Genomic DNA, 25,967 nt, shown 5'->3' with positions numbered 1-25,967 from the left:
TGCACAAATGCAAGCAAAGTGCTTCCAACAGTACCCAGCTTGGCGAACGTTACACGGGTGCGGCTGCTGCTGCTGCAATTGCGTTACTGTGACACAGCAACAAACCCAGTCTAAACACAGGCACAGTTGGTTCTGGCCCTCAAACAGCACTAGCGGGTGAATGAGGGGCGGGATGAGGGGACCCAGGCCTAGCCATGCCACTGACTCCCCTGCTCCTCCAAGCTGTCACCAAAGCACCCCAATGCTCATTTCCTCCAATGCAAAATGAATACACAATGACTTTTCTTTCAGCAGCGGTGACTCCCTTGTCTAGTCTTAACGGGTACACACGTGGTCATGATGAAAATCTGAACAAAAGGAAAAAATTCCAATTCCCACTTCCCACCCACCTATAACTGGAGATGTGGGATAGAACAGATTCTAGTAGGGCCTGCAGTCTCATGTGGCAGGATCTGGCTTTTTCTGAAAGCAGCTTACATCTGCAGGGCATACTAAAGTACCCCAAGAGAGGCAGAAAGTTTCGGAAGTCTGTCTGAAGTAGAGGGGCTGGAAATGTGAGAGGTGAGTGAGTGGAGGGGACCGTCATGACCTTCCAGAGAGAATGAAAAAAACAATGTTGGGAAAGCAAAAGTGGAGAGTGCAGATTCCTTCCTGCACACACCTGCTCCCCAAACAGACACCACAGACCCCAAACACCAATGAGCAAAAGGAGAGATCACACTCCTAAAATACTGACACCTCCGTCCATCTACAGCCCAGCAAGAGTAGACAGGAGGTTCAAGATCCGAGGGCAAGGCTGGGCGTGGTGGCTCACGCCTGTAATCCCAGCACTTTGGGAGACCGAGGTGGGCAGATCACTTGATCAAGGTCGGGACTTTGAGACCAGCCTGGCCAGCATGGTGAAACCCCGTCTCTACTGAAAATACAAAAATTAGCTGGGTATGGTGGTGCGTGCCTGTAATCCCAGCTACTCTGGAGGCTGAGGCGGGAGAATGGCGTGAACCCAGGAGGCGGAGGTTGCAGTGAGCCGAGATGGCGCCACTGCACTCCAGCCTGGGTGACAGAGTGAGACTCCATCTCAAAAAAAAAAAAAAAAAAAAAAAAAAAAGTCAGAGAGCAGAGATTAAGAAGAAAAATCCAAAAAAAAAAGAAAAAAAAAATCCAGGAACACATCCTTCTACCAAAGAGCGCTGAATCCTCAGTAATGTGTACTTTGCCCCTGCTTAAATTATCTGACCTTCCTCATCACAGCTAATGTCTTAAATAAATCTCTGGCCACATCCTGCGAAGAAGATAAGTCTGATCTGAATGAAGGTGGCATTCCTGCATTCCTGTGTATTTTGGAAACGGACAAAATGAAAACTCATCAGGTCATGTAAGCCATCTTTCAAACACTGGTCCTCATGTAATAAGTTTTTATCTGCATGTTTATCAAATTAAACTGATATACATCCAATATATCTGTTTGGAAACTCACCTAAAATGAATTTTAAACTGGTATCTACGATGAAGGGCTATTACGATTTACACATATCGGACTGTCACCCCCAAAGATCAACTACAAATGAAATCTGGACTCAAAGGTCTGCAGAGGGATGACATTCCTACACATGAAAGGTTTGGGTTAGCACTCCCCACCTAGGAACACTAAAACTGAAATCATTACACCTGATGGAACCAGAGAACTTAATCTCCTTCCAAAGGATCAATATCTACCTTAGACTTCAAAGAAATGGGAAATGTCACAAACATCTCCTGTGGTGTGGAAAATTAACTGCCTGAAGAATGGGAATCTGTTTGATAGCAAATGCCCAGATTCTTCTGTTGAGAATAATGTTTACTTTTAGAGCTAGGGTGCATCCCTTCATTGGACATACGAGGAAACTGAGGCCAAGTGAGACTGTTATCAGCTCCCGCCCACCTGATCTGCAATCTGCATGTCAAGTCAGCAGAAATGTAATGAAGTCCAGCAGGGTTCATCAGGGTTGAATGGAGAGTGGGTGGAAAGAGAGTGAGGAAGATAATTATTCAAAAAGCCTTCCTAAACCAAGCCCAGTGGCTCAGGCCCATAATCCCAACATTTGGGAGGCAGAGACAGGAGGTTCACTTAAGCTCAAGGGTCTGAGACCAGCCTGGGCAGCACAGTAAGACCTCATCTCTACAAAAAAAAAAAAAAAAATTTTAATTAGCTGGGCATGATGGCATGTGTCTGTAGTCTCAGCTACTTGGGTGGCTAAGGTAGGAAGACTGCTTAAGCCCATGGCTGTTGTGAACCATGATCACGCCACTGCGCTCCATCCTGGGCTTCAGAGCAAGACCCTGTCTAAAAAAAATATATATATATATCTCCACGTATATATATACACACACACATATGTAATGTGTGTGTGTGTGTGTGTGTGTGTATATATCTCCTTCCTGGGAACCAGAATTCGGACGTCAAATTTCAATCTGTCAGCAGTGTCCACGCTCACACTCATACCTAGGTTTGGCTACAAGTGCATGATTTTAATCCCCGCAATATAATACAGGTGATGTTAGAGTTTTTATTCTGGGAGACAAAGAATTCCAATATAGAAGCTCTGCCTTCCCAAACCAGGAACAAAGATAATCTCCTGAACAAATTCTGTCACTAAAGCACACCCACCATGGCAAAGTGTTCATTCCTATCGCCCATCTGACCATCTATTCACCTTGGCCAGCACCTCTTCCCTCCCAGCGGGTGCCCCATACAGCAGGAGGCTTAGTCTATGGTCAGCTACCACTTGGCGGGACTTCAGCTTTACTGGATGAGATACATCTTTAAAATTCCTAAAAAGACCTGTGGGAAAACAAAAATCTTAGGCCCCCAAAATCACTAAGCTAAAGGGAAAATTCAAGCTGGAAAATGCTCAGGACAAACCTGCCTCCCACTCTATTCAAAGTCATCGCCCTGCTCACTAAGTGCATATCTGATTGCCTCCTTTGGAAAGGCTCATCAGAAACTCAAAAGAATGTCAGAAGCCCCCTCCCCACTTTGAGTGGTCCTGCCTTTCTGGACCTAACCAATGTTTATTTTACATGTATTGATTGGTGTCTCATGTCTCCCTAAAACGTACCAAGCTGTGCTCAGGCCACCTCGGGCACATGTTCTTAGATCTCCTGAGGCTGTGTTAACAAGCGCACATCCTCAACCTTGGCAAAATAAACTTTCAAGATTAACTGAGACCCGTCTCAAATTTTCGGGGTTCACAGAGCTCTGGAGCCAAATATTTCTGTTTTGATTTTTACAGTAAAAAAAATCAAAAGGTGCTAACAATATGGCATGACTGGTCATTTTTCATTGTGTTTTGAAAACAAAACCACCCATGGGCCTTCGGCTGTCCAGACAGACGCACCCTGTATACGCGTGGAGCAGTGAGGGGCCTCTGGTCTTCATAGCATTTGTTCTCTACTGGTCAGGTCCCAGGGGAGCATTACAGCCTCTGCTGGCAGCCACTGAAAACCAGAAAGCAAGCAGAAAAGGATATCGAGGTGATGAGAGGCCGTGGGACAAACAGCTGAAGGTGTTTCAGGCATCGGAGAGGCAGCCACACAGGAGGGGGATCAGCAGGGCTCAGTGTGACCCAGAGAGATGAGAACTGAGCCCTGAGAGCCCCTGGAAGGAGGCCTGCACTGCCAAGAGTCTGCTGCATGAACCCAGGAAGGGAGGAACCCACACACCAGGGCACACAGGCAGCTGCCAGGTCAGGGAGGTGGCTTGTGGCTTCCTCTCAGGAACTCTTCTGTCCTCATCAGGGTAATAAAGCAAGGTCCCCTCACAAGGCGTGAGTCCCCAGCAACAGGCAAAGAAGAACCCTCTGGGCACCAGGATTCTGCAACCAGACCACTCAACCTCGGCCCACCCAGCAAAGCCCTCAGAACCTGCACACCCCCGACTCTCACAAACCCTGGGGCCTCTGGGGGTCCTGCCACAGGGAACCAACCAGCCACACCTGGAGCACAGGGTCTCCAAGAACAAGGGCTTCACAATGGCCATGGTGACTTGTATGCCACAGTCATCCCAGATTGGACAGGGCTACAGCATGATCCAAAATAGGCCCTGGTGTCCCTAATGCCAGATAGTCTCTCCTGTTGGTCACAATTCCTAATCTCTGAAAGTGCCTCTAAGATTGACGAGTGATATCAACAAGTTATTCATCTGACGCAGCTCTAAAAACTCAAGCAGCCATGGATGGTAAACAGTAGCTTCCCTCATACAAGAAAGGGGCTGCACCTTGCTTTTTTGCAGCAGCTTCCCATCTATAGTTCAGAAAAGAGGTAAGTGTGTATGGATCCACACTCCAAGAAATCACTAAGACTCACTCATTTCTAAAACACTGCTCTGCACCTGATGAATGAGTGCAGAAGTTGCTGCAAAAGTTACAGAAGCAGCTGCCAAATCCTCAAAAGGAAGCCTCTGAGCACCCAGCGCTCCCATCATTCCATTTAGGAATTAATGTGTAAATGGGACATTCTGGGCAATGACGGTTTTTTCCAAACTGAGAATGAAGCCTAGGGCTTGCTCCTTCACCAGGCCACGATGGGCTGGGTCTCGTGATTGCCTTAAGAAAGGCTGTGGCCAGCTGCGGTGGTTCACACCTGTAATCCCAGCACTTTGGGAGGCCGAGGCGGGTGGATCACGAGGTCAGGAGATCGAGACCATCCTGGCTAACATGGTGAAACCCTGTCTCTACTAAACAAAATACAAAAAATTAGCTGGGCGTGGTGGCGGCCACCTGTAGTCCCAGCTACTTGGGAGGCTGAGGCAGGAGAATGGTGTGAACCCGGGAAGCGGAGCTTGCAGTGAGCCGAGATCGTGCGACTGCATTCCAGCCTGGGCGACAGAGCAAGACTCCATCTCAAAACAAACAAACAAACAAAAAAAGGATGAGTTCATGTCCTCTGCAGGGACGTGGATGAAGCTGGAAACCATCATTCTCAGCAAAACTATCGCAAGGACAGAAAACCAAACACGCCATGTGTTCTCACTCACAGGTGGGAGGTGAAAAATGAGAACACATGGACACAGGGCGGGGAACATCACACACTGGGGCCTGGTGGGGGGCAGGGGGCGGGGGGCTTGGGAGGGATGGCATTAGGAGAATTACCTAATGTAAATGACGAGTTGATGGGTGCAGCAAGCCAACATGGCACATGTATACCTATGTAACAAATCTACATGTTGTGCACCTGTAACCCTAGAACTTAAAATATAATAAAAAAAAAAAAAAAAGAAAGAGAGAAAGAAAAAACAAGGCCATCTCCTCAAAGGAGAGTGAGCTGGACTCCTGACCTCAGCACATACCTTTCAATCCAGAGCTTCTTCACCTTTCTAACAAGTTATTCCTAAATTTTACAAACTTACATTTAGCACATTTAAATATTAAAATAACTAAACTTATTTTATAATCTATAAATTTTATTTGTATAATTTATTAATATTAAATATAATATGTATTAAGTATTGTATAATATTTATAAATTATACAAATGTAGATGGCATTATATCAATATGTGTATATGAGGGAGGCAAGTACATTTTTAATAAAACAATGGTATCTAAAATAGTTACTTCTTTCCAAGGGATCAGTATTTTTACCAATTCTGTCTTTTTTGTTGTTGTTTGAGGTGGAGTCTCACTCTGTTGCCCAGGCTGGAGTGCAGTGGTGCGATCTCAGCTCACTGCAACATCTGCCTCCCGAATTCAGGCGATTCTCCTGCCTCAGCCTCCCAAGTAGCTGGGATTACAGGTGTGTGCCACCATGCCCAGCTAATTTTTATATTTTTAGTAGAGATGGGGGTTTCACCATGTTGGCCAGGTGGTCTCGAACTCCTGGCCTCAAGTGATCTGCCCACCTCGGCCTCCCAAAGTGCTGGGATTACAGGAATTAAGCCACCGCGCCGGCCCTCAGTTCTGTCTTAAAGGGAAGAATTTACTTTGCGTTTTCCAGGAGAATAAGATTTCCCATAGACACAGAACCATGGCAGGGTAGCCACACGTCCTTCCAGAACATTCCCTGTGTTGGAGGGGGTGGGATGAGTCCATCAACAAAAGAACTACAGCAGTTGGCAACAGACCGGGACATGAATTCCGTGCTCGTGCTGCCTGAAAACACACACACACACACGCATGTGTGCACACACCCACACATCGAGTTCACTCACCAGCGCCCAGCAGGTTAAATGCCATTGTCAGTCCTAGTTTTTCGGGTGAGAAAACTGAGGCACAAACAAGTTAAATAACTTGCTAAAGGTCACAAATCTAGAAGCAAAATCAGGGTTCTGGGCCAGGCACAGTGGATCAGGCCTATAATCCCAGCACTTTGGGAGGCTAAGGTGCGAGGATCATTTGAGGTCAGCAGTTCAAGACCAGCCTGGCCAACATGGCGAAACCCCATCTCTACTAAAAATTAAAAAAAAAATTAACCAGGCATGGTGGCAGACACCTGTAATCCCAGCTACTCGAGAGGCTGAGGCAGGAGAATCTCTTGAACCCGGGAGGCAGAGGCTGCAGTGAGCCGAGAGTGCACCACTGCACTCCAGCCTGGGCAACAGAGTGAGACTCCATCTCAAACAAAACAAAACAAAACCCCCACAAAACAGGATCCTGGTTCCAGACGCCTCATTCTTGGCCACCAAGCTAGTTCAGAGTGAAAATGAAATATGCCCAGCTTGAAAGGAGGAGTCCACAACGTACATATTATTTCTATATTAAAACAAACAAAAAAAACAGTGCTGATACTGTTTCATAACACAGTATAAAATATGCAAACCGAGGCCAAGCACGGTGGCTCATGCCTGTAATCCCAGCACTTTGGGAGGCCGAGATGGGTGGATCACAAGGTCAGGAGTTCGAGACCAGCCTGGCCAACATGGTGAAACCCTGTCTCTACTAAAAATACAAAAAAAATTAGCTGGGCGTGGTGGTGGATGCCTGTAATCCCAGCTACTTGGGAGGCTGAGGCAGAGAATTGCTTGAACCTGGGAGGCGGAGGGTGCAGTGAGCTGAGATTGTGCCACTGCACTCCAGCCTGCGTGACGGAGTGAGACTCTGTATCAAAAAAAAAAAAAAAAAAGCAAACTAAATTAGACCCTTTATAGGACTTAAGGTATACACACGTGAAAAACAGTTAAATTTCACCAATATTGTAATTCCCAACCTACTGCTCTATTAACAATCAACCTTAAAAAGTCAATTAACACAGAGTCCGAAGAGGACATTATTCAGTAAGTGCTGGTTAATGCTAACAGTACAGATGAAAATTAAAACTGTATTATATTTTTAGGTGCATACTGTATTCCACATTTATTCTTGTCTTGTGAACTTGAACTGTTAGTCTCAAGAATGAGTGAACAAAGCCTTTAAACTTTAACAGGTCTTTGAAAAAACAATGGCTCTGCATGTGTCTGGCTGTCCACCTGTCGGCTGTGTTGGGGGAAGGGAGTAGACAAGGTGGTTCACCAGCTGGAGGAAAGGTGACAGGACAGAGGCCTAGGTTTGCAGTCACTCCTCTCCCGCTCTAGCATGGCACCAGGTTTGTAGTCACGCTCTAGTGCATGCTTCCTCCTCGGGAGGCGCGTAAGAAGGGTCATAGAGTGTGTCAAAAGGGCTAAAATTGCCGGGCATGGTGGCTCACGCCTGTAATCCCAGCACTTTGGGAGGCCGAGGCGGGCCGATCATGAGATCAGGAGATCGAGACCATCCTGGCTAACACGGTGAAGCCCCGTCTCTACTAAAAATACAAAAAAATTAGCTGGGCGTGGTGGTGGGCACCTGTATTTCCAGCTACTCAGGAGGCTGAGGCAGGAGAATGGTGTGAACCTGGGAGGCGGAGCTTGCAGTGAGCCGAGATGGCGCCACTGCACTCCAGCCTGGGCGACAGAGCGAGACTCTGCCTAAAAAGAAAGGGGGGAGTGGGGGCTAAAATTTTCAGAGGCCAGCAAACTGCCCAGCTGAGAGGAAGTAGGAAAAACACAGCTGGCTGCATCCTGAGCTGCAGCTGTGAGCATGATCATCCTATCTGGGTTCACAGTCCCAGTGTCAGCTCAGGTGTTCAGAGGCGGAAGCTGGCCCAGGAAGTGTGGAGTAGAACTCTGAGCTGAACCTCTGGGAGCCCGCAGCCACTCTCTTCCCACCAGGCCAGGCAATTCTGGTGAGGCCTGAAAATGAGGATCTGCCTAAGGACAGCATTCCCAACAAGGAGAAACTCAGGCAGGAGACCCGCGCCAGGATGCTCCTGGCAGGTACAGCCCCAGCTGCACACACCTACGCTAGTACATTCACCCTGTCAGCACCAGCCAAAATGGATGTCACTTGCTCCCTGCCAAGGACAAGACACCAGGAGAAGCCAGCCTCCTGCTCTCGGTGCCTCCCCACATGGCTTCAAGAGGATGCCTGGGAACCCTTCCCCAGGCCCATAGAGAGCCACAGAACAGAGATGGGGGGATCACACACATCAAGTCACCTGAGACGGGTCCAAATGGACACGAGGGTGCTTCCCAAGTCACAGCTTCTAGAGGGGGCTGCAGGGCCCCTGACCCCTCTGGACACCAGCATTCACACTCAAACCCCTGCCCTGTCCCACCCCTACAAGGGCTCAGGCCCAACACTTCTCCCACGCCAAATCAAAGCCCAAATCCTGGCCCAACATCCTTGAATTCTTAATATTTTAGCTCATTTCCACGGACAAAGCAGATTTTACCACTCTTCTATGAATATATATTTAATTACCGCTCTTCAGTTGCAAGGCGTGGGTAGCCACAAGGAAGGTCAGCCAGGGGGCCAGCTCCCTGTGCTCTGATCTCCTGCATATAGAGCTAAAGTTCCTCTCACTAGTTACTTGCTAGCTCAACCATTATCTAAGTTTGTAACATTATCTTCAATGGTTAAGCCACGGTGCTTTTTATCCAAAGTAGTCGTATGTTACTTAGAAACGACAGTCAAAATGTCAGCGTCAGTACAACACAGATCCACATAACACCATTCGCATCATATTAGAAACCTAAATATTTGAAAATACGGAATTCACCAAATGACCTTTATTACACTCCACTGAACAAACCTGATCAATATACTGTGTCAGTGCTTTCTTACTCTGAAGACTGCAAGTCACGCCCAACAAGGAATATCCATCCTTATTCTCTAAAATCTCAAGAGCACAGATTACTCTGCTTTCCAGGCAATGCTCTTTGGTGCCAGCCCTCCGGGAGAAGGCACAGCAGGGATTAGGAAAGGTGATGTTGGGATGCAGCACTCAGACTAGCTGTCCAAAATAAACACATATTTGGCTTGTACCAGGGATGAGACGAATCCATATGCTGCCAAGTAATCGCTACTCCTCCGAATAAGAGGAGTGGGAAGGGGATTAAGCCAAAGGAAAAAAAGAGAACTCTATTCTCCCCATTTATAATTTTAAGGTAACAGTGGTCAATAATTTTAAAGGAAGTAGTTAAATTGAAGATCATGAGAAAATACAGGGGAAAACAGTGAAAGCAAAATACAAGGTTGGCTTATACTTGGAGCTTCGGGATATAAGAAATCCACCTGGGCAAATGTATATCTCATAGTAACTATAAATGCAAACACAGCCACATATGCAATATTTCTATTTTTAGGTCTTTTGCAAAACCCGTATTACAGCTAAATAAAGCAAAGATATGGTGCTGGGCTGCACAGTGACATTATCTGTTTACTGGCACAAGGTAGGCAGAGTTCAGGGATGTAGATAACTAGGCAGAATCACCTTACTAACCGAAGTATTGTTGTCAAGACTAAATCCACTCCACCAAATCAAGACACTGTGCTTTCTCCATGTGGCAATTTAAATGTGTTCCAACAACCAACAGAAAAGTATTCTTTCTTTCTTGCCGCCATCATTGTATTATCCACACAACTGAAATCAGTTTTTGAGTCAAGGCTGGCTGTGCACAGGGAGAATCCGATTAAGATCATGCCCAGCCACCACTCACCATCTGGATGCCCAGAAGACAAATGGCATCGGTATCGAGAGGGGCTACATGGCGAAACACAAGCCCAGGCAGCACTACTGTGGGGCTGGCAGGCAGGAGAGCGGGAGTGGGAAGCAGGGACCTTCCACCCAGCACCTTGCAGCTGACAGGCAGAACTCTTACTACGTCTCAGGTGAGCCGGCAGAATATACCAGGATCCCAAGGTGGGGGCGGGAGGGAGGCAGGCAGGCAGGAGGACAGTCCAAAGAAACTCCAGACAAATATCTTCCTTTAAACCTGGGAGAAAACTACCCCTTGAGAGAAGACCAGGTACAAAAATCAAATCCTAGATCCTGAAAGGACTCTAGACCTTGAAAACTAGGATGGGACTTGAAGTCCATCAATTCTACCTGCAACAACACACACAGCCCCCGTCCTAACAATCCCTCACCAGCCCGAGTCTGGGTGCCTCCAGTGATAGGAGAAGCCAGCTTCTTCCAAAGCAGAATGGCTATGCTTGTGAGAAATTACTTCCTAATTCTGAGCCCCAATCTTTTTCCTTTAAGTTTCCTTAACCAGCGCTAGACACTGTGTCCTTTCTATGTGTTTCTCTAAAACTAGGAACAAAGCCTCCATGCTCCAGTCTCCTCTTCCAAATTACACATCCAGAGTGTCTTCAATGAACTTGGCTTCCAGAGTGTTCATGAACCAGATCAGGAGAGAATAGACATCTATGAACAAATCCAAAAGAGAACAGACTCTCAGAAGGTTGGGATTCTAGTTTGGCAACTGAAATAGCCAGAAGAGTGAGATATCCAAGTATCTTGGAGCTGTCAACGAGCTGCACTGGCACCAGAGGAGCAAAAGCCAGCGCCGCGCAGGCTCACCGGCACCATAAGCGACTGTGCCCGCTCCTGAGGCGGCAGCACTTACTGTACAGGAAAGCAAGTCACAAATACGCATCCTCAAGGCCAAAACTCTGCTTTGCATATTTTCACAGAATAACTGGTTTGGTTTTTTTTTTTTTTTTTTTTTTTTTTGTTGGTAAAGAGCTAATGGGGGCAGAAAGGCAGAAACTGGATAAATATTCTTCTCTCGCCTCCACCAACAGAAGTGATATCTGAGTGATTCTGATCCTGTGTAGGAGTCAGAGAGGGCAGGGGCCGCATCAGAAAGGCTGGCGGCATTGTTCACCGAGTCAATCTCAAGTGCCTGACAGTCAGCAGACCGGCTCAAAGAAGCCCTCGCAATGACAGGCACAGAGAGCAAAGGGCACACAAGATTCCCTCTGACAATCGTCTCAAGCAAATGAACATCCACTCCAATGATGCACCCAAAGGCCGTACAGAGAATAAAGGAGCATTCCTGTGTGTTGACCACAACACCCGGCACACAACGTCACGTGAAATCTCGGACCTAACGATCACACCAGAAACAGATTCAAAACATTTTCACCATTCCAAACAAAGGACAGTATAGGAAAGCAACCGTCATTTTCCCTTCCACTCCCACAGACCAAAATGCACCTCATAAAAATTATCTTCATTTCTTAGATAAGGAGTGGCCGAAACAATCCCTTCACAAGCCTCTCACTGGTACACCCTGGTACTGAATGAGAGAGGAGAGGACTCCCATCTTCTGACCCAGGGAAGCGTGCTGTCTGGTAAGCTTTGAGTCTTTAGAGCTGTTAGTGATGTCACCATTAAAAATCAACTAGAAAAATGAACACAATAAAAGATTATAAGAAAACAAAGGGCCAATAGCCATCTTTGAATTAAAACTAGCTAAATGTAATTAAAGGAGCAGCTACGTTCATGTCTTCATAGGAGAAGAGAGAACTAGCAAAGGTGAATGCAAGTATCAACGATGGGAAACACAGTTCTAGGGCTATCACCAAGAAGGAACAATCAACACCACAGCGGATTCTAATTTGGGCTGAATAAAACCTAAACCAAAACAATCAAGGGCAGATGGTACTTCTTTCAAAATAATGAAAAGACAATAATCTCCCCCCTTTTTGCTAATCCGTTGACCTTAATACCAATTCTGTTCTTAATCACCTGGCAACATGAGTGCAGCTGTATGCACTTTATCTCATCACGAGACTACCCTCAATAACTATAACTTTTTTTCATTATTTCACTCATTGTGACATCATTTTAAGTTAATATAATTGTTTCAAATCATTGCAGGAAAATAAATTGACAATAGCCTAAAGGAGAATTCCTATCAGAAACAAAAACCATATACCGAAAATATTTTTCAAAAACAAAAACACCAAAGCTCATTGTAGAAAGAGTAACATCCTGTTTTATGTTTAGTGTTGGCATTAGTCATAAGGATCTGGGGAACAGGAATAAATTCTTAACAATTAACTATAGAAATCCCAAACACCTTGCTGGTGGAGTCACTCTTCTCTACCTGGTAAACTCCTACAGATCCTACAAGATCCAGCTCATTTGCCCCTCTGTGAGGCCTTCATTAACTCCTTCCCATTAACTCAAGAACATTCAATTCACTCCCTCTTCTAGTTCTCTCATTAGTTCCACCCATAAACATTTACTAAAATCTATGTGTCAAGCACAGTGTCTACAACTCTGCAGTACACAGAGGAATGATGCGTGCTTCATGCCCAGGAAGGACTCACTAGTTAGAAGTGGCAGGCATGTATGCGAGGTTATTGTTACACAGTGGACTAGTGCTCTAATGGAGATAGGCTGTGCAGAGAAATAGTCATATCTTCCCTCATGTACCCCATGAGGCTGTGATTCATTCAATCTTTTCCATCTCCTCCAGTATGCTACTGACCTCTGAAGACAGGAACTGTGCTCTAGTTAGCTCCAGCTTCCACTGCCTAGTGAATGCAGAACACACCATAGACACGCAATATATGTTTGTTAATGCATTAAAAAGACAAAAACTACTAGTGCTTTATAATTGGGTCTTACAGCTCCAAACAAAAGGTATTTGTTAACTGTATAACCCAATAATTTGCTACAATGTGCCTGTCAACACTGGTCTGGAGCAGATGTACTTTTGAACATTCCCCCTGGTGGCAGGATATTCCAGCCCAAGTCTCTTTGATGACTTATCAAAGAGAAAGATGTTAACAGGTGACCTATGCTGAAACTTGGGCTCCAACCTAAGGAAATAAACACAGCAGGACACAGCCCACAGCGGTGACTTAGAAGGTTCCCTGGCTGACCTGCAGCACAGCTCTTCCTTGTACCCCAAGTACAACTGCTCCGTCTCCAGGAGAATCATTTTAGCCCTAAACAAAAATAATGAGGAGTTTCCTAAATTGCTATCTGGAGTAATTTACAAAAAGCAAGCAAACTCTAGGAATGTTCAATTGTAACAACAAAAAACTGTAGATAATCAATTCTAATAACAAAAGACTAATCAGTTCAAAATGTTTCAAATGAGAAACACTGAATTACATAGTTTCCTTACAGGTGTCCTTTTCAGGCCAGGCGTGGTCGCTCAGGCTTGTAATCCTAGCACTTTGGGAGGCTGAGGCAGGTGTATCACGAGGTCAGGAGATTGAGACCACAGTGAAAACCCGTCTCTACTAAAAATACAAATAAATTAGCCGGGCGTGGTGGCGGGCACCTGTAGTCCCAGCTATTCGGAGAGGCTGAGGCAGGAGCATGGCATGAACCCGGGAGGCAGAGGTTGCAGTGAGCTGAGATCACGCCACTGCACTCCAGCCTGGGCGACAGAGCGAGACTCCGTCTCAAAAAAAAAAAAAAAACCAACCAACCAACCAACCAACAAACAAACAAAAAGTGTCCTTTTTTCAGTAACAAATCAAATTTAAAAATCAAACTTTATCAAATTGTTTCAGTAATTTTATTTCATTTAATTGCTGTGTCCTCACGTTCTCCACTGAAGGCTGTTTGTTTTAAATGGTTTAAAAAATAAAAATATAAATGGTTTAAAAAATAAAAATAATAAAATAAAAAAACCACAAGTGTGGTGGCTTGTAATCCCAGACCGAGGGGGGTGGATCAAGAGGTCAAGAGATGGAGACCATCCCAGCCAACATGGTGAAACCCTCTCTCTACTAAAAACACAAAAATTAGCTGGGCGCGGTGGCATGCGCCTCTAGTCCCAGCTACTGGGGAGGCTGAGGGAGGAGAATTGCTTGAACCTGGGAGGGGGAGGTTGCAGTGAGCTGAGATCGCTCACTGCACTCCAGCCTGGCAACAGAGTGAGACTCCATCAAAAAAAAAAAAAAAAAAAAAAGTCTATCACCCTACAGTAATTGACTGATACAAATCAAGGGAATCAGAAATTAAAGAACAAAGCCACTCATAAAATGTGCTGTCAAAAATCAGTTGTAAATTACTAATTTTAAAAGCTAACCTCAGTAAGAGGTATCAATGAATCACTTTATTACTGTAATCAATCCTCCCAGACAGCAAGAGAACACTCGAAAAGACACCGAATGCTCTGGATGGGCATAGCCAGTGTGGGCTTCACTCACAGCACAGCTGGTTCCAGGGCCGGCCCAGACGGCATCCACTGGGATGCAGAGAGCATGCGCTGGCAAGGGGACACCCTACAATGTCATTTATCATTTATTATTTGATCTTTCCTTGTATTAAATTATACTTGAGTCAACGGACTCTGCCCTAATACATGTGTATCAGTTAACACGAAACTGCCCTTGATCTGACACAGGGTCTTTCTGGAATATCTGCTGGCTTGCTGCTATCAGTTGCAAGCCTTACACAGAGGGAGCAGCCCTGAACTCACCGAGGCAACTGTTCTGCGTTAGAGGGAAGAACTGGGAAGAGCCTAAATAGACAAGTTCCAACAAGGACCAGAGAGTACAAGAGAATCATCCTACAAAAGGTAGGTGCTCCAATCCTTTCATCCTTAATGCCTTCAGTTCAGAATACAGGCAAACCAAAGGTACACGTATGTAGGAGCCTGTGTGTGCTTTAAAATAAGACTCCAGCCATCTTGCTTCCCTGTGCTAATGGAAATACCTTGCCTAAGCAATTAACTCTAAGCCAAATAGACTAATGCAATAATTACTTAGTCTTTAGATTTCTGTAGCCAATTCAAAAATTTACTAGCTCTTTTAAAGAATATGAAAAGATTCTAACAGAAGAAAAACCTGCACCAGCTGAGGTCACTTCTAATTTCCTTTATATTTTCAAGGACTCCAAATTTTAAAACATTATGGCCAAAATGTACAGAAAGCCAGTGGTGCTTCTCATGATGCTTATCACGTTGCAGGTCTACGATAGTTTAGCTGTCAATCTGAAACCCAAAAAGGTCTGAGAATGGAACTTCTTTTCATAAATGGCTGGCAAATTACTTTGGTGGCAAAACCAGACTCTAACTGGCACGAGGCTACTTTTAATCACTATTTATTTCACTGAGTATGGATATTTCAGGCTTTGCTGCAAAATATTAGTGTGTTATTAAAGGGTGCCACCCGATCTCACAAGCAGTGTTCTATATAACACACACCATTTTACCTTCCTCAGATCCAAAATTTCCGAGTCCTACAAACCCACCTGTCCCCAGTGGTTTGGGGACTTGCATCCTATGGACATTTACAGGGAAACTGAGCTTGGGCTCTACTGTATCTGACTGTTACCTTAGAGATTCTCACCTAAATTCAAAATCTTAAACAGCACCTAAATTCTGAATAATTTATGTCACAGGAAGCAAATATGTAAAGACTGGAAAAATGTAATAAAATGAGAAGTTGTGACACCTATGGGGGCTACACCTTTTACCTGTAACAGACACTGGCATCACCGAAATCCTAAGAATATTGACATGTCAGACATTTTAGCCAAAGGCAAAGAATTTATCCAGGTGAAAGATGTAGCTTTTTTGAGCATGTGATTACTTAGAACTTCAGAAAAAAGTGAGGCCCTAGAGTTCTGACCATATGGCTATAATGTAGTTCATTAAATTTCCGTTTTTCTATACAACCCACAATGCTGGTAATATCATGTCTCAGACCAAAGTAATTCCGCCCAGAGAAGGACTGACCACAAGGAACAAACTGAGCATTACTATAAACATTCCAACACACTTCACACCCTTACTACTCCAAATCTACTATCAATCCATTTGACCAGAGAGGAACTATCCAAACTCCAAATGCTTTTAACTTGTATCAAGAGGGACCACAATGAAATGCATTCTCTCTAAATCATGTCTGTGCGTTTTTCTTTCTCTCTCTGATACAAACTTGTCTGGAACCGAGGCAACTAATTACTGTTTTCTTCCAAGTCCACAGAGCAAAGATGCAAGCCTGCTATTAGAGAACTGAGACCTTCAGGTCTTAACTTCCTCTGAAAGCCAATGATGACAGGAGCAACTTCGTGCAAACCAATTCTTTTAACAAAATAACACGCATCATTTTCTCATATTTTAAGAGAATACATGAAGGGATGGGATAATGGTTGGAGTTAAATACAGTGCCTTCTAAAGTAAGTGCTCCAAGGGAGGTTAAAACTCAAGCTAAACATACGTGTGGCTACAGTGTAGCCTCACTAGTGAAACAGGTCAGATTTTAACATTACTGCACATGCCACTGCTTGTTTCAACCATCCTCTAGCACATTCTGAGGATCATTAGGAGCATATTAGAACATGACCATTTTATCTTCACTTTACCTTAAAAATATTTCCATAAGGACAGTCATTTATTTGCATTAGTTGGTTTTAACATAAACCCTAGGGGCAGTCAGCTGACCTGTTAAGTCCACTTGGGATGAATACCCTCTCCAGAGGTGGGTTACACAGCAGTCTGAACTGCAAATTAAAAGCCCACTCTCCAACTACCTTTATCTGTACCAGCCAAGTTAAAGAATTCAGGTAAGAGGATGAATAATATTTTTTTTTGGTGGTAAAAATGCATGGCCTCTTGTCTGTGGCCACAATATCTTCAGGCATACAACCCCCTCCCAGGAGAATAAGGTGTAGCAATCTAGCACCACTTCCACCCCCAGAATCCCCCTCAGGGTGATGCGCAGTTGATGGAGTCTGTGTTTTGAGGTTTCTGGAGGCTCTGACCCCCTAAATGCTACCAAAAGGTTAACTGATTCCTGCAGAGAATAACATATCTGGCTGGAGATCCCTCCATGCAAAGTCCCTGTCTGAGGACTTAAGGGAACACAGACCTGAGGTTTCAGAACAGGCTGCAGGCCTGCGGTTTTCCTGCCCTTTTGCTAGCCTACATTATGAGGAAACAGAATCCGGTCCCAGACTCGCTCTCCTCATTAAGATGCCACCTGGCAGGAAAGCTGTGGAGAGAGGGGCCTCCGTCCCACCCCAGGCCCCACCACTGTAGTGAGGTGTCCTTACAGCCAGCTCAATACCGAGGGCCACGGAGTCAGCTGAGTCCACATCACAACACTGACAGATGGTAGCACTAACAGGGAGACGACTCGAGGCAGGGAGGGGCGCCAGGATGAATGCCGGCTTCTCCCACCCAGGCAGCGGCACCTGCGCGGCGGCGACCGGCGAGCCTCGGCTCCCTGGGGCGGCCCCAAAGGTGTCGCGGGCAGCCAGCTCAGGGCCCGCTCTCGCAGAAGACCCAGCGAGCACGCGAAGGAGGTCGGGCGCCGCCTGGCAAGGCGACCTCTCCCGGGTCAAGCTCTCCTTGATGAAGGTGGTGGACTCCGAGGGGCACCAGCACGCACAGCCAGGCGCAGGGGCAGCCAGAAAACCCAGGACCGCTGCGCCCTGCTGGGGAAAACCGCAGTACCCGAGTTCGCATCCCTCGAGGCCACGTGCAGGCTCCCGACCCGGGAGGGCGGGTCCCATAGCCGCTGCGGAGCCGGCAAGTCCCCACCACGCCCCTTCCCGTCCCGGGACCCCCGGCCACGCTGCCCACCTCTGCGCGGGGAGCCGTCGATGCTCTCGGCGCTGGACGAGTGCGCCTCGGCCGGGGCCCGCCGCAGGCTGAAGTAGCCGCGCGGCCGCGAGGCTCCGCTCCGTGGCGAGGGCCCGCCGCCCGGGCCCCCGTCCCTGCGCGCGAAGATGCCGCTGAAGAAGCGCAGCAGCCGGTGCTCCGAGGCCGCGCCGGCCCCGGCCGCCGCCCGCGCGCGCTCCAGCCGCTGCAGGTCGCTGTTGTCCAGCGTGCGGTTCTTGCTCTTACTGCGCTCCCAACGCTCCAGGTCCGAGAGCGCGTCGTTCTTGCTGAGCACCTCGCCCACGTCCAGGGTGTTGCGCTTCTCCGAGGCGGGCTGCGTGGCGGTCGCGGGCTCCAGGGTGGCCCCGGCCGCGGCCTCGTCGCACGGCGCCCAGGCCAGGCTCCCGGAGCTGCTGTGGCGCCTTCCGCCGCCCAGTGTCCGGCCTTGCGGCGCCTCAGGCCCGCTCCAGTGCCTGAAGCTCAGGCTCCGCCGCAGGGGCGCGGCCCGGGCCCCCTCCACGTCGGGGCTGCCGGGCGCGGGCGAGCCGCGTCTCTCCTCCTCGGCCGGGGCGCTGCCGGCCAGGTCCGCGGGCTCCAGGCCGCGTGCGCACGGCCGGAGCCGCCCCAGTTCCAGCTGCCCGGTGCTGCGGGTGCGGAAGGTGCGGAAATCCCAAGCGCGCGGCCGGGGACCCTCCGGTTCCTCGGCACCCTCCGCCTCCTCGGCCTCCTCCTCAAGCCTCCCGGGCGCGTCCGGGGAGCGCGCGGGCCGGGGCCGCCGAACCGGGCGTGGGTCCGGGCCGCCGGGGCCCGGCGCGGCCAGCTGCTCCTTCCTGACCATGGTCACGGAGATGCGGTAGACAGTCTTTCTAGGGGGCGTCCCGCGCGGCATCGCGTCCGCGGGTGGCGACGCGGGCTCGCCACTGCCGTCCAACAAGTACATGTCGCCCGCGCGCTGGGGCCCCGCCGCATCCAGCGAGCCCGCGGGCCGGGAGGGCGCCGGGCTAAGCGGGGAGGGCAGGCGGGCCGGGAGTGTGGCCCACGCCCCCCGCTGACCGCGAGGGCCGCACTCAGGCTGCGGGGACGGCGCCCCTGGCACCCGCCGGCCCGTGCGCCGCGCCGCCCGAGTGCCGGGGTCCGGGCCCGGGGCGCCGAGCCATGGGCCGGCGGGGCCAGGCGAGGCGGCCGGTCAGGCACTAGAGCGCTCTCGCCGGCAGGTGCGGCCGCGGTGCGCAGGGCCCAGGGCGGGCGGCGGCGCCCGCGGCTTCATTGTCTACGACGCGGGGCCAGTGCGCATCCTCCCGCTCCGGCTGCACAGCTCGGCGGTTCCGCAGCCTCCGCCACTCCCTGGGCTCCGGGACGCGCGGACAGCTGCACCGGCTGCGGCCGAAGGGTGGCGGGCGGCGGGCGGCGGTTTAAAATGGAAACGCGCGCCGGGGCGGGGCGGGCGACGGGGGCCGACGTGCAGGGACCGCGGGCCGCGCGCCCAGCCGGGCTGGCCGAGTCCCGGGAGCGCGGCGGCGGCGGCGGCGAGCGCGGCGGCGTGCAGGCCCAAGCGCCGGGATGGATCGGCGCAGCGCGGACCGGAGCCTCCGAGGGGCCTAGCCCAGCACCAGCCTGCACCCTAAAACCACGCACACTCTGGGGCTTGGCCTGCAAGAACAAAACGAGGGGCATGTCTCACCTGCTGCGCGTTTATATGAGGCATCTTTCCTAACCATGCAGCCTCGAAGATGCAACTCATGTGACTTGTTTAAAAAACAGTCTTTGGTACCTGTTACCGCCAACCTCACCTAGGAACAAGTGGGCTTCCAGGAAGACGAGAACAAAGAGATGTGACTGTGAGGGTGCTGTGTACACCAATGCCATCCCAATGAAGGGCCACAGTCTGTCTCCTAACATAATTCTGTCTTTATTGTTTTCATTTTCAATTATCAATAACCTCACCCCAGATAAACCTCCATGGCTACGATACTGCCTCTGCGCAAAACTTCTAAAATAATCTTGTAGGGTTATTTTACCAATGTGTGGGGAAAGATTCCTTACAGGTAAGCACTTGCTCCCCATGACAACAGACAGGAGAATACTGCGGTTAAGAGCAAGAAGACAGACGTGCCTGCCCGCAAGCCAGGCTTATTCACTGACAAACCACTTGCTTTTCCACCTGTAAAACAGGGGTGCCGATAAAAGCTCCTAAACTTTGAGCATTCCTGTGAAGATTAAATTGGTTAAAATCCTATGTGCCAGGCATTCTGTGTACATGCTAAATATTCACCATTAATAATGAAAACTGAACTTCTCTTCCATCAAATCCCCCATTTCCTACCTGGTGGGCTGATAGATACTGGTCTAGGATGTTATCGGAGGCCACAATATTTAGACATAGGTGATCAACTTATCAGTTCCTCAAGCTGTCTTAAACACAGATGTATTGTTTCAGAGTTTCCTTGATGAAAAGTTTCAGAAGGAAAAATACAATGTCCCCTAATCACACCACATGCTTACACGACCTTCTCCAGGCCTAGAAATGCCACAGCTTGCTACAGGCTGTTTCTGGGCAAGGTGCTGGTGGCCAGGCCAGGTGGAAGCATAACTTTGGGATTTGCTATTTGCAGGCAGGGATTGTCAGGTGCCAGCTTTCCCTACTTTAATCTTATTGTGGGGGTACCTATTGTGTTCACGACACTGGAAGTGGCATAAAACTGAATTGGGCAAGCTCTCTTTTGAAGGAAGTTATAGAAGTTATAGCCTAGGAAATCTAGATTTTATGACAGCATTAAATTTAATATTCAGATTTAATGAAATAAGTCAGAGTGACTGCTAGGTGATTCACTTTATTTATCTTGAAAGGATACTTTAAAATACACCTGAGCACCCTCTGTGGCCTCAACCTTAACATGATTTTCACCATCACAGGGTCACACCTCAGCCTACCTGCTACTCAAACTCTAAGGGCTCTGGATGTGGTACCTCTGATTACATCCTCATTGTAAGGAGGGGTCTCCAAGACAGAATCATTTTACCTTTTGAGTTTCAATAAAGAAGCCTTTTTTTTTTTTTTTTTTTTTTTTTGAGACAGAGGCTCACTCGCTCTTGCCCAGTCCGGAGCTCAATGGCACGATCTTGGCTCCTGCAACCTCCACCTCCTGGGTTCAAGTGATTCTCCTGTCTCAGCCTCCTGAGTAGCTGGGATTACAGGTGCGCGCCACCAGTCCCAGCTAATTTTTGTATTTTTAGTAGAGATGGGGTTTCACCATGTTGGTCATGCTGGTCTCGAACTCCTGACCTCATGATCCGCCCACCTCAGCCTCCCAGAGTGCTGGGATTACAGGCGTGAGCCACCACGCCAGGCTAAAGAAGCCCTCTTTGATAAGAACCAAGAACCCCCAACTTCTAGAGTAGCAGCCAGGCGGGATTCATCTGTCAGAATGGTTCAGAATGACAGCCTAGCGCCCATCTGGTTAGGGAGATGCAGAGGCTCGGAGACAGAGGGCACTTCCCCAGGGCTACACAGCTCCTCAGTAAGGGTGAAATCTGGGGTTTGGGGGTCACACTGCCTGTGCTCATTTTTTTTTTTTTTTTTGTCTTAGTAAGCATCAGCATTCTGCTTTGTTGATAACAAAGACCAAAGTAAACATGTGAATATTACTGAACTCCACACAAATCAAATGTAAATGTTACCTTGACATTTCCAGGTAGCATTTTTAGCAAACTTTCACAGACTTACTCGGTTTTCTATTGGTTCATTTATTCATCGAATATATATTGAGTACCTACTGCAATGCTACACAGTGACAACGCAGGGGTTCTGTCCTCAAAGAATTGACCCAACTCCCGAAAAATGCTAAGGCTACGTGATTTTACCACAGAAAGACAGCGAGGGAGAGAAAAGCTTCGCGATAATCCCAGAGACAGCTACAGGGCCATCCCGCCTCTTTAATGATGAACACCACTAAAATTTGGCAAAGTCTAAAATTTTATCACTGCAGCTGTACAGACTTAAAGGTCACCCAGGTCTGTAAGCTGAGAAACAAACAGCAACGTGGAAAGATAGAGATCTCTGCTACTGTCAAGGGTGGGACCAGAACCCTGGGCTCCTAACTTAGCCAGGTGTGGGAGGGGGAGGTCAATTCTCACTGTTTGAGACCATGGCAATGTTCACATACTGAGATGAACTTTAATATGAAAGTAGTTTGTCCATAATTAAGGTATGTAAATCTATCTGGCTTGTTATCTGAAGCATTCATAGAGCCCAAAGTAAAAAATAAGGTAGTATTCCTTCAGGGCTAAAATACTGGACTGTTTGTGTCTCCCAAATACTGTACCTTTGTCGAGAATCCATCCCAGGTTTTGCACTTTGCCATACGAGATGCAGGCTGCGGAGTAGAAGAATCCATTCCATCCACCTTAGATGACACTGACTCTTCCAGGGAACCTCTTCCAGCCATAGCCAGTGTGTTTGTGATCTTTCAGCATTTCCACCTCAGAAGGAAGCACTTATTTTCCACACCAGTCATAATGATGCCATGTCAAGTGCAACTGTGGGTGCTGAAAAACCTGGTCACAGAGAATTGCCTTTCCCCACTGCCTTAGAGAGATGGGCTCTCCCGATGCAAAGAAGACACATGCTCCCGACATGTCACTCCAAAATCTAAATCCCCTTCTACAAAGCCACACCAGCCTTTTTTGAAGAGAAAAAAAAAAATCACAATACTATATATGTTCAGGTGGCATTATGCTTTATTTTCCTGTGGCTTTTTAAACACTAGACTGCCATTTCTTGAATTTTTTCATGCCATGGAGCATATCACCAATTTTTTTTTTTTAAAGCATGTAGTTGATTTCACTGCTACCTCAAAACCAAACAGCAGCCGGGTAATGCCTCCGTGCTGCAGGGACTAATGCTGCCCGAGAGAGGAAGACTGCAGAGGAGAGTTCAGGAAAGGTGCCAGCCCTAGCTATCCCCCATTCATCACCCTCAGCAGCTGGCTTCGCTCCCTTAGTTCCAAGTTTATGAGATGCTTTGGCCACCGTCTCACGACTCCTCTGTCCCGGGTCATTTCTAGCTACCTATAAATCAAACATTCTCCTTGAGAATAGTATTTCCAAGTGTTGCTAGAGCTGATAAGCCTTATTTAAAGGAAACTTCTGGTAGCCAGTCAGCAGAGCCATCTGCTACACAGGCTGGCTTTCCAAATAACAGAACCTGACAGCCAGTAATCACGTTTGCAGTATCTTAGCAGAACCGCGTCTGCTGATGGTAGAAACTGGCCAACCACTGGTACTGCCCAGGCCTGAGCATGCCCACCCCGGGAGTCCACCAAGAGCCCCTCCGTGGGTACATCAAAGGCTATTTTCTGGTAGCCAGCTGACTGACAGATACATGTAAGAAGAAGCAATTACCAAGATAGTAACGTCTTATTAATACTTTTATATTTTTAGCATGAGACTCAAATTCTCATCTGAGAATGTCATGGTAGAATGGTTTCTAAGCTAAGATTTGCCATGATGCTCAGCTTCTAGGAACTGAAAATTCTGCACGCATCCCTTTGCCTGGGACACTCCAGCTGAACTCACTGGGGACCCTATTTCTCTCGTTTTAAAAGCTGAAGGTTAAACGTGGAACTGTAAAAGAGATGAGAACTTGACCCTTATCTGCTAGTCGAGGAAGGACAAGTATGGTCTGTCTGTAGGGCAGGAACATTGATCCAGCAGGAAAAAAGACCCCAGAAGGTCCTCTGAGCACCTGCATCCTTCCTGTGTTTTTCCTTAAGGACCAACGATAGCAATTCCTGCCAACAGAACACTGGCGATGTCTATTGTGTATGAACACACCACCACACAGACAGGCTAGAGTGCAGTGGCAAGATCATAGCTCACTACAGCCTTGAACTCCTGGGCTCAAGTGATCCTCCTGCCTCCTGAATAGCTGGGACCACAGGCACATGTCACCACCCCTGGCTAATTTTTAAATTTTTTTGTAGAGAGGAGGGTCTTGCCATGTTGCCCAGGCTGGTCTCGAACGCCTCACCTCAGATGATTCTCCCATCTTGGCCTCCTAAAGTGCTGGGATTACCGGCGTGAGCCACCATGCTTGGCTAATGTTTTTTTCATTTATGGTAAAGATGGGGGTCTCACTATATTGAACAGGTGGGTCTCCCTTGTTACGCCTGCACCTGGCTAAGGGTTGAGGTGGCATCACTCACACATACTTTATCCTCTGAGAATGGGAACTGCCACATCACAGAACAAGAGGCTTTAGTTCTACCCAAGCATGAGGAACACGGGAGATTCAGGCCCAGACTCCTTTCCTCCATGCAGCCATAGGAAGCATCGGACCCCACACTGAGACTTCATTTCCACTTAAACAGGCCAGTGAGAAGCAAGCTTGGTTTTAAAACAAGCCAGCAAGTGTCCATTGTGAGTAGATTCTTATTCCCAAACAAAAGGAAAATATTAGATATTTCTTGGTAGTTTTTCTTGTCAGGCAAGGTGTCAGGCAAAGGTGACTTAAGATATTAAATCAGGCCGAGTGTGGTGGCTCATGCTTGTAATCCCAGCACTTTGGGAGGCCAAGGCGGGTGGATCACCTGAGGTCAGGAGTTTGAGACCAGCCTGGCCAACATGGTGAAATCTTTTTTATATTTATAAAAATACAAAAAAAATTAGCTGGGCGTGGTGGTGTGCACCTGTAATCCCAGCTACCTGGGAGGCTGAGGTAGGGAAATCGCTTGAACCCAGGAGGCAGAGGTTGCAGGGAGCTGAGATCATGCCACTGCACTCTAGCCTGGGCAACAATAGTGAAACTCCATCTCAAAAAAAAAAACAAAAAAACAAACTATATATTAAAATCCGATCTATTAAGCATCGTTTTACAGAGCCAACACAAACAACACTGAACAGCCACGTCACACACAGCAGCTCCCAGTTCTGGCCACTCGCTAGCTGCCAGGCACTGGCCACAGCTACAGAGTCACCAAAGGAGCTCCCATTGACCATTCAGCCTTCGAGCTCAGGGACAGGAGGGATGCGGTCAAGGGTAACACACAACACTGCAGCTGTCTATCAGACAGCCTCAAAGCAGCCCTGGAGCTTTTGTGCAGAAAAACCAAGAAATCCCTACACATTATCTAATCTTCCTAGTATTGGGTGCACAGGGGAACAGGCCTATTTGGTAACATTTTCCTCTATAGGATTCACGGGAGGGAACTCTTCTAATATCGCCATCTGTACGATGGTCTTCATGCAGACATTCCTTCTCAAAGCACAGGGAAGTCGGATTTGGATTCTCCTAAGAGCTTCCTGGAGTAGGAACGAATACCACGAACTGTCAGAGAACAATGACCTAAATATGTTTGACAACATCTGGATGTTTACCAAGCTTTTCTTTAGATCCACTAACCTCAAAGATTTAGAAAATCCATGACTTACATGAAAATCACATTGAGGCCACAAACGATGCCCTGGGAATTTTTGCAGCCCCATTACAAAGCCCAGCTTCTGGAAGAGCGTGATTTTACACAGTTCTCCCTTCTGCATCCCATTTGGGATTTGGCTGCAGAGATATCTGAAAACTCTTTTATCTTTGCCCAGGGGACTTGAATATTTGATGTATATTTTTCCTCTAAATGTAGAAAACAAAATGCCTACGATGCCAGTTCAAAGCCCAACCCCATGCTGCTGCTCCCATCTCAGCAGAGGGATGCACGTGATCGCTCCCCTTCTTTTTTTTTTGAGACAGTTTCGTTCTTGTCGCCCAGGCTGGAGTGCAATGGTGCAATCTCGGCTCACTGCAACCTCTGCCTCCCAGGTTCAAGCAATTCTCCTGCCTCAGCCTCCCAAGTAGATGGGATCACAGGCTCCCACCACCATGCCCAGCTGATTTTTATTTTTAGTAGAGACGGGGTTTCACCTTGTTGGTCAGGCTGACCTCAGATGATCCACCCACCTCAGCCTCCCAAAGTGCTGGGATTACAGGTGTGAGCCACCATACCCCAGCTCTCCTTCCTCTATTAGCCAGCGTGTCCCTAGCTCGGTGTTCCCCAGGCTTGAAGGAAAACACATCAGGGGCTGCTGGGAGCGGCAGCTACCTGCCCTCCTAGTTAGAACAT

At 47.9% G+C, this 25,967-nt stretch overlaps 1 protein-coding gene across 18 annotated transcripts in view; it reads right to left on the bottom strand.

The window, feature by feature from the left end:
* Window positions 1–25,967, bottom strand: part of AGAP1 (ArfGAP with GTPase domain, ankyrin repeat and PH domain 1) — a 641,254-nt gene that overhangs the window by 443,571 nt on the left and 171,716 nt on the right. For 2 of the 18 annotated variants that reach the window (XM_016950771.4, XM_016950773.4), the window contains exon 1: window positions 17,842–19,284. The exons of 6 other annotated variants lie outside the window; for them this stretch is intronic. In XM_016950771.4, the coding sequence (XP_016806260.3) occupies window positions 17,842–18,799 (958 nt within the window). In that variant the 5' untranslated portion in view covers window positions 18,800–19,284. Of the gene's footprint in view, window positions 1–17,841; window positions 19,298–25,967 lie in introns of those variants that run through there. 10 more of the 18 variants (XM_016950772.4, XM_054679586.2, XM_054679591.2 and 7 more) reach the window with 10 other exon arrangements.

Source organism: Pan troglodytes, chromosome 13 (assembly GCF_028858775.2).
Source record: "Pan troglodytes isolate AG18354 chromosome 13, NHGRI_mPanTro3-v2.0_pri, whole genome shotgun sequence".
Taxonomy (NCBI): domain Eukaryota; kingdom Metazoa; phylum Chordata; class Mammalia; order Primates; family Hominidae; genus Pan; species Pan troglodytes.
This window is presented reverse-complemented; position numbering and strand designations above follow the sequence as displayed.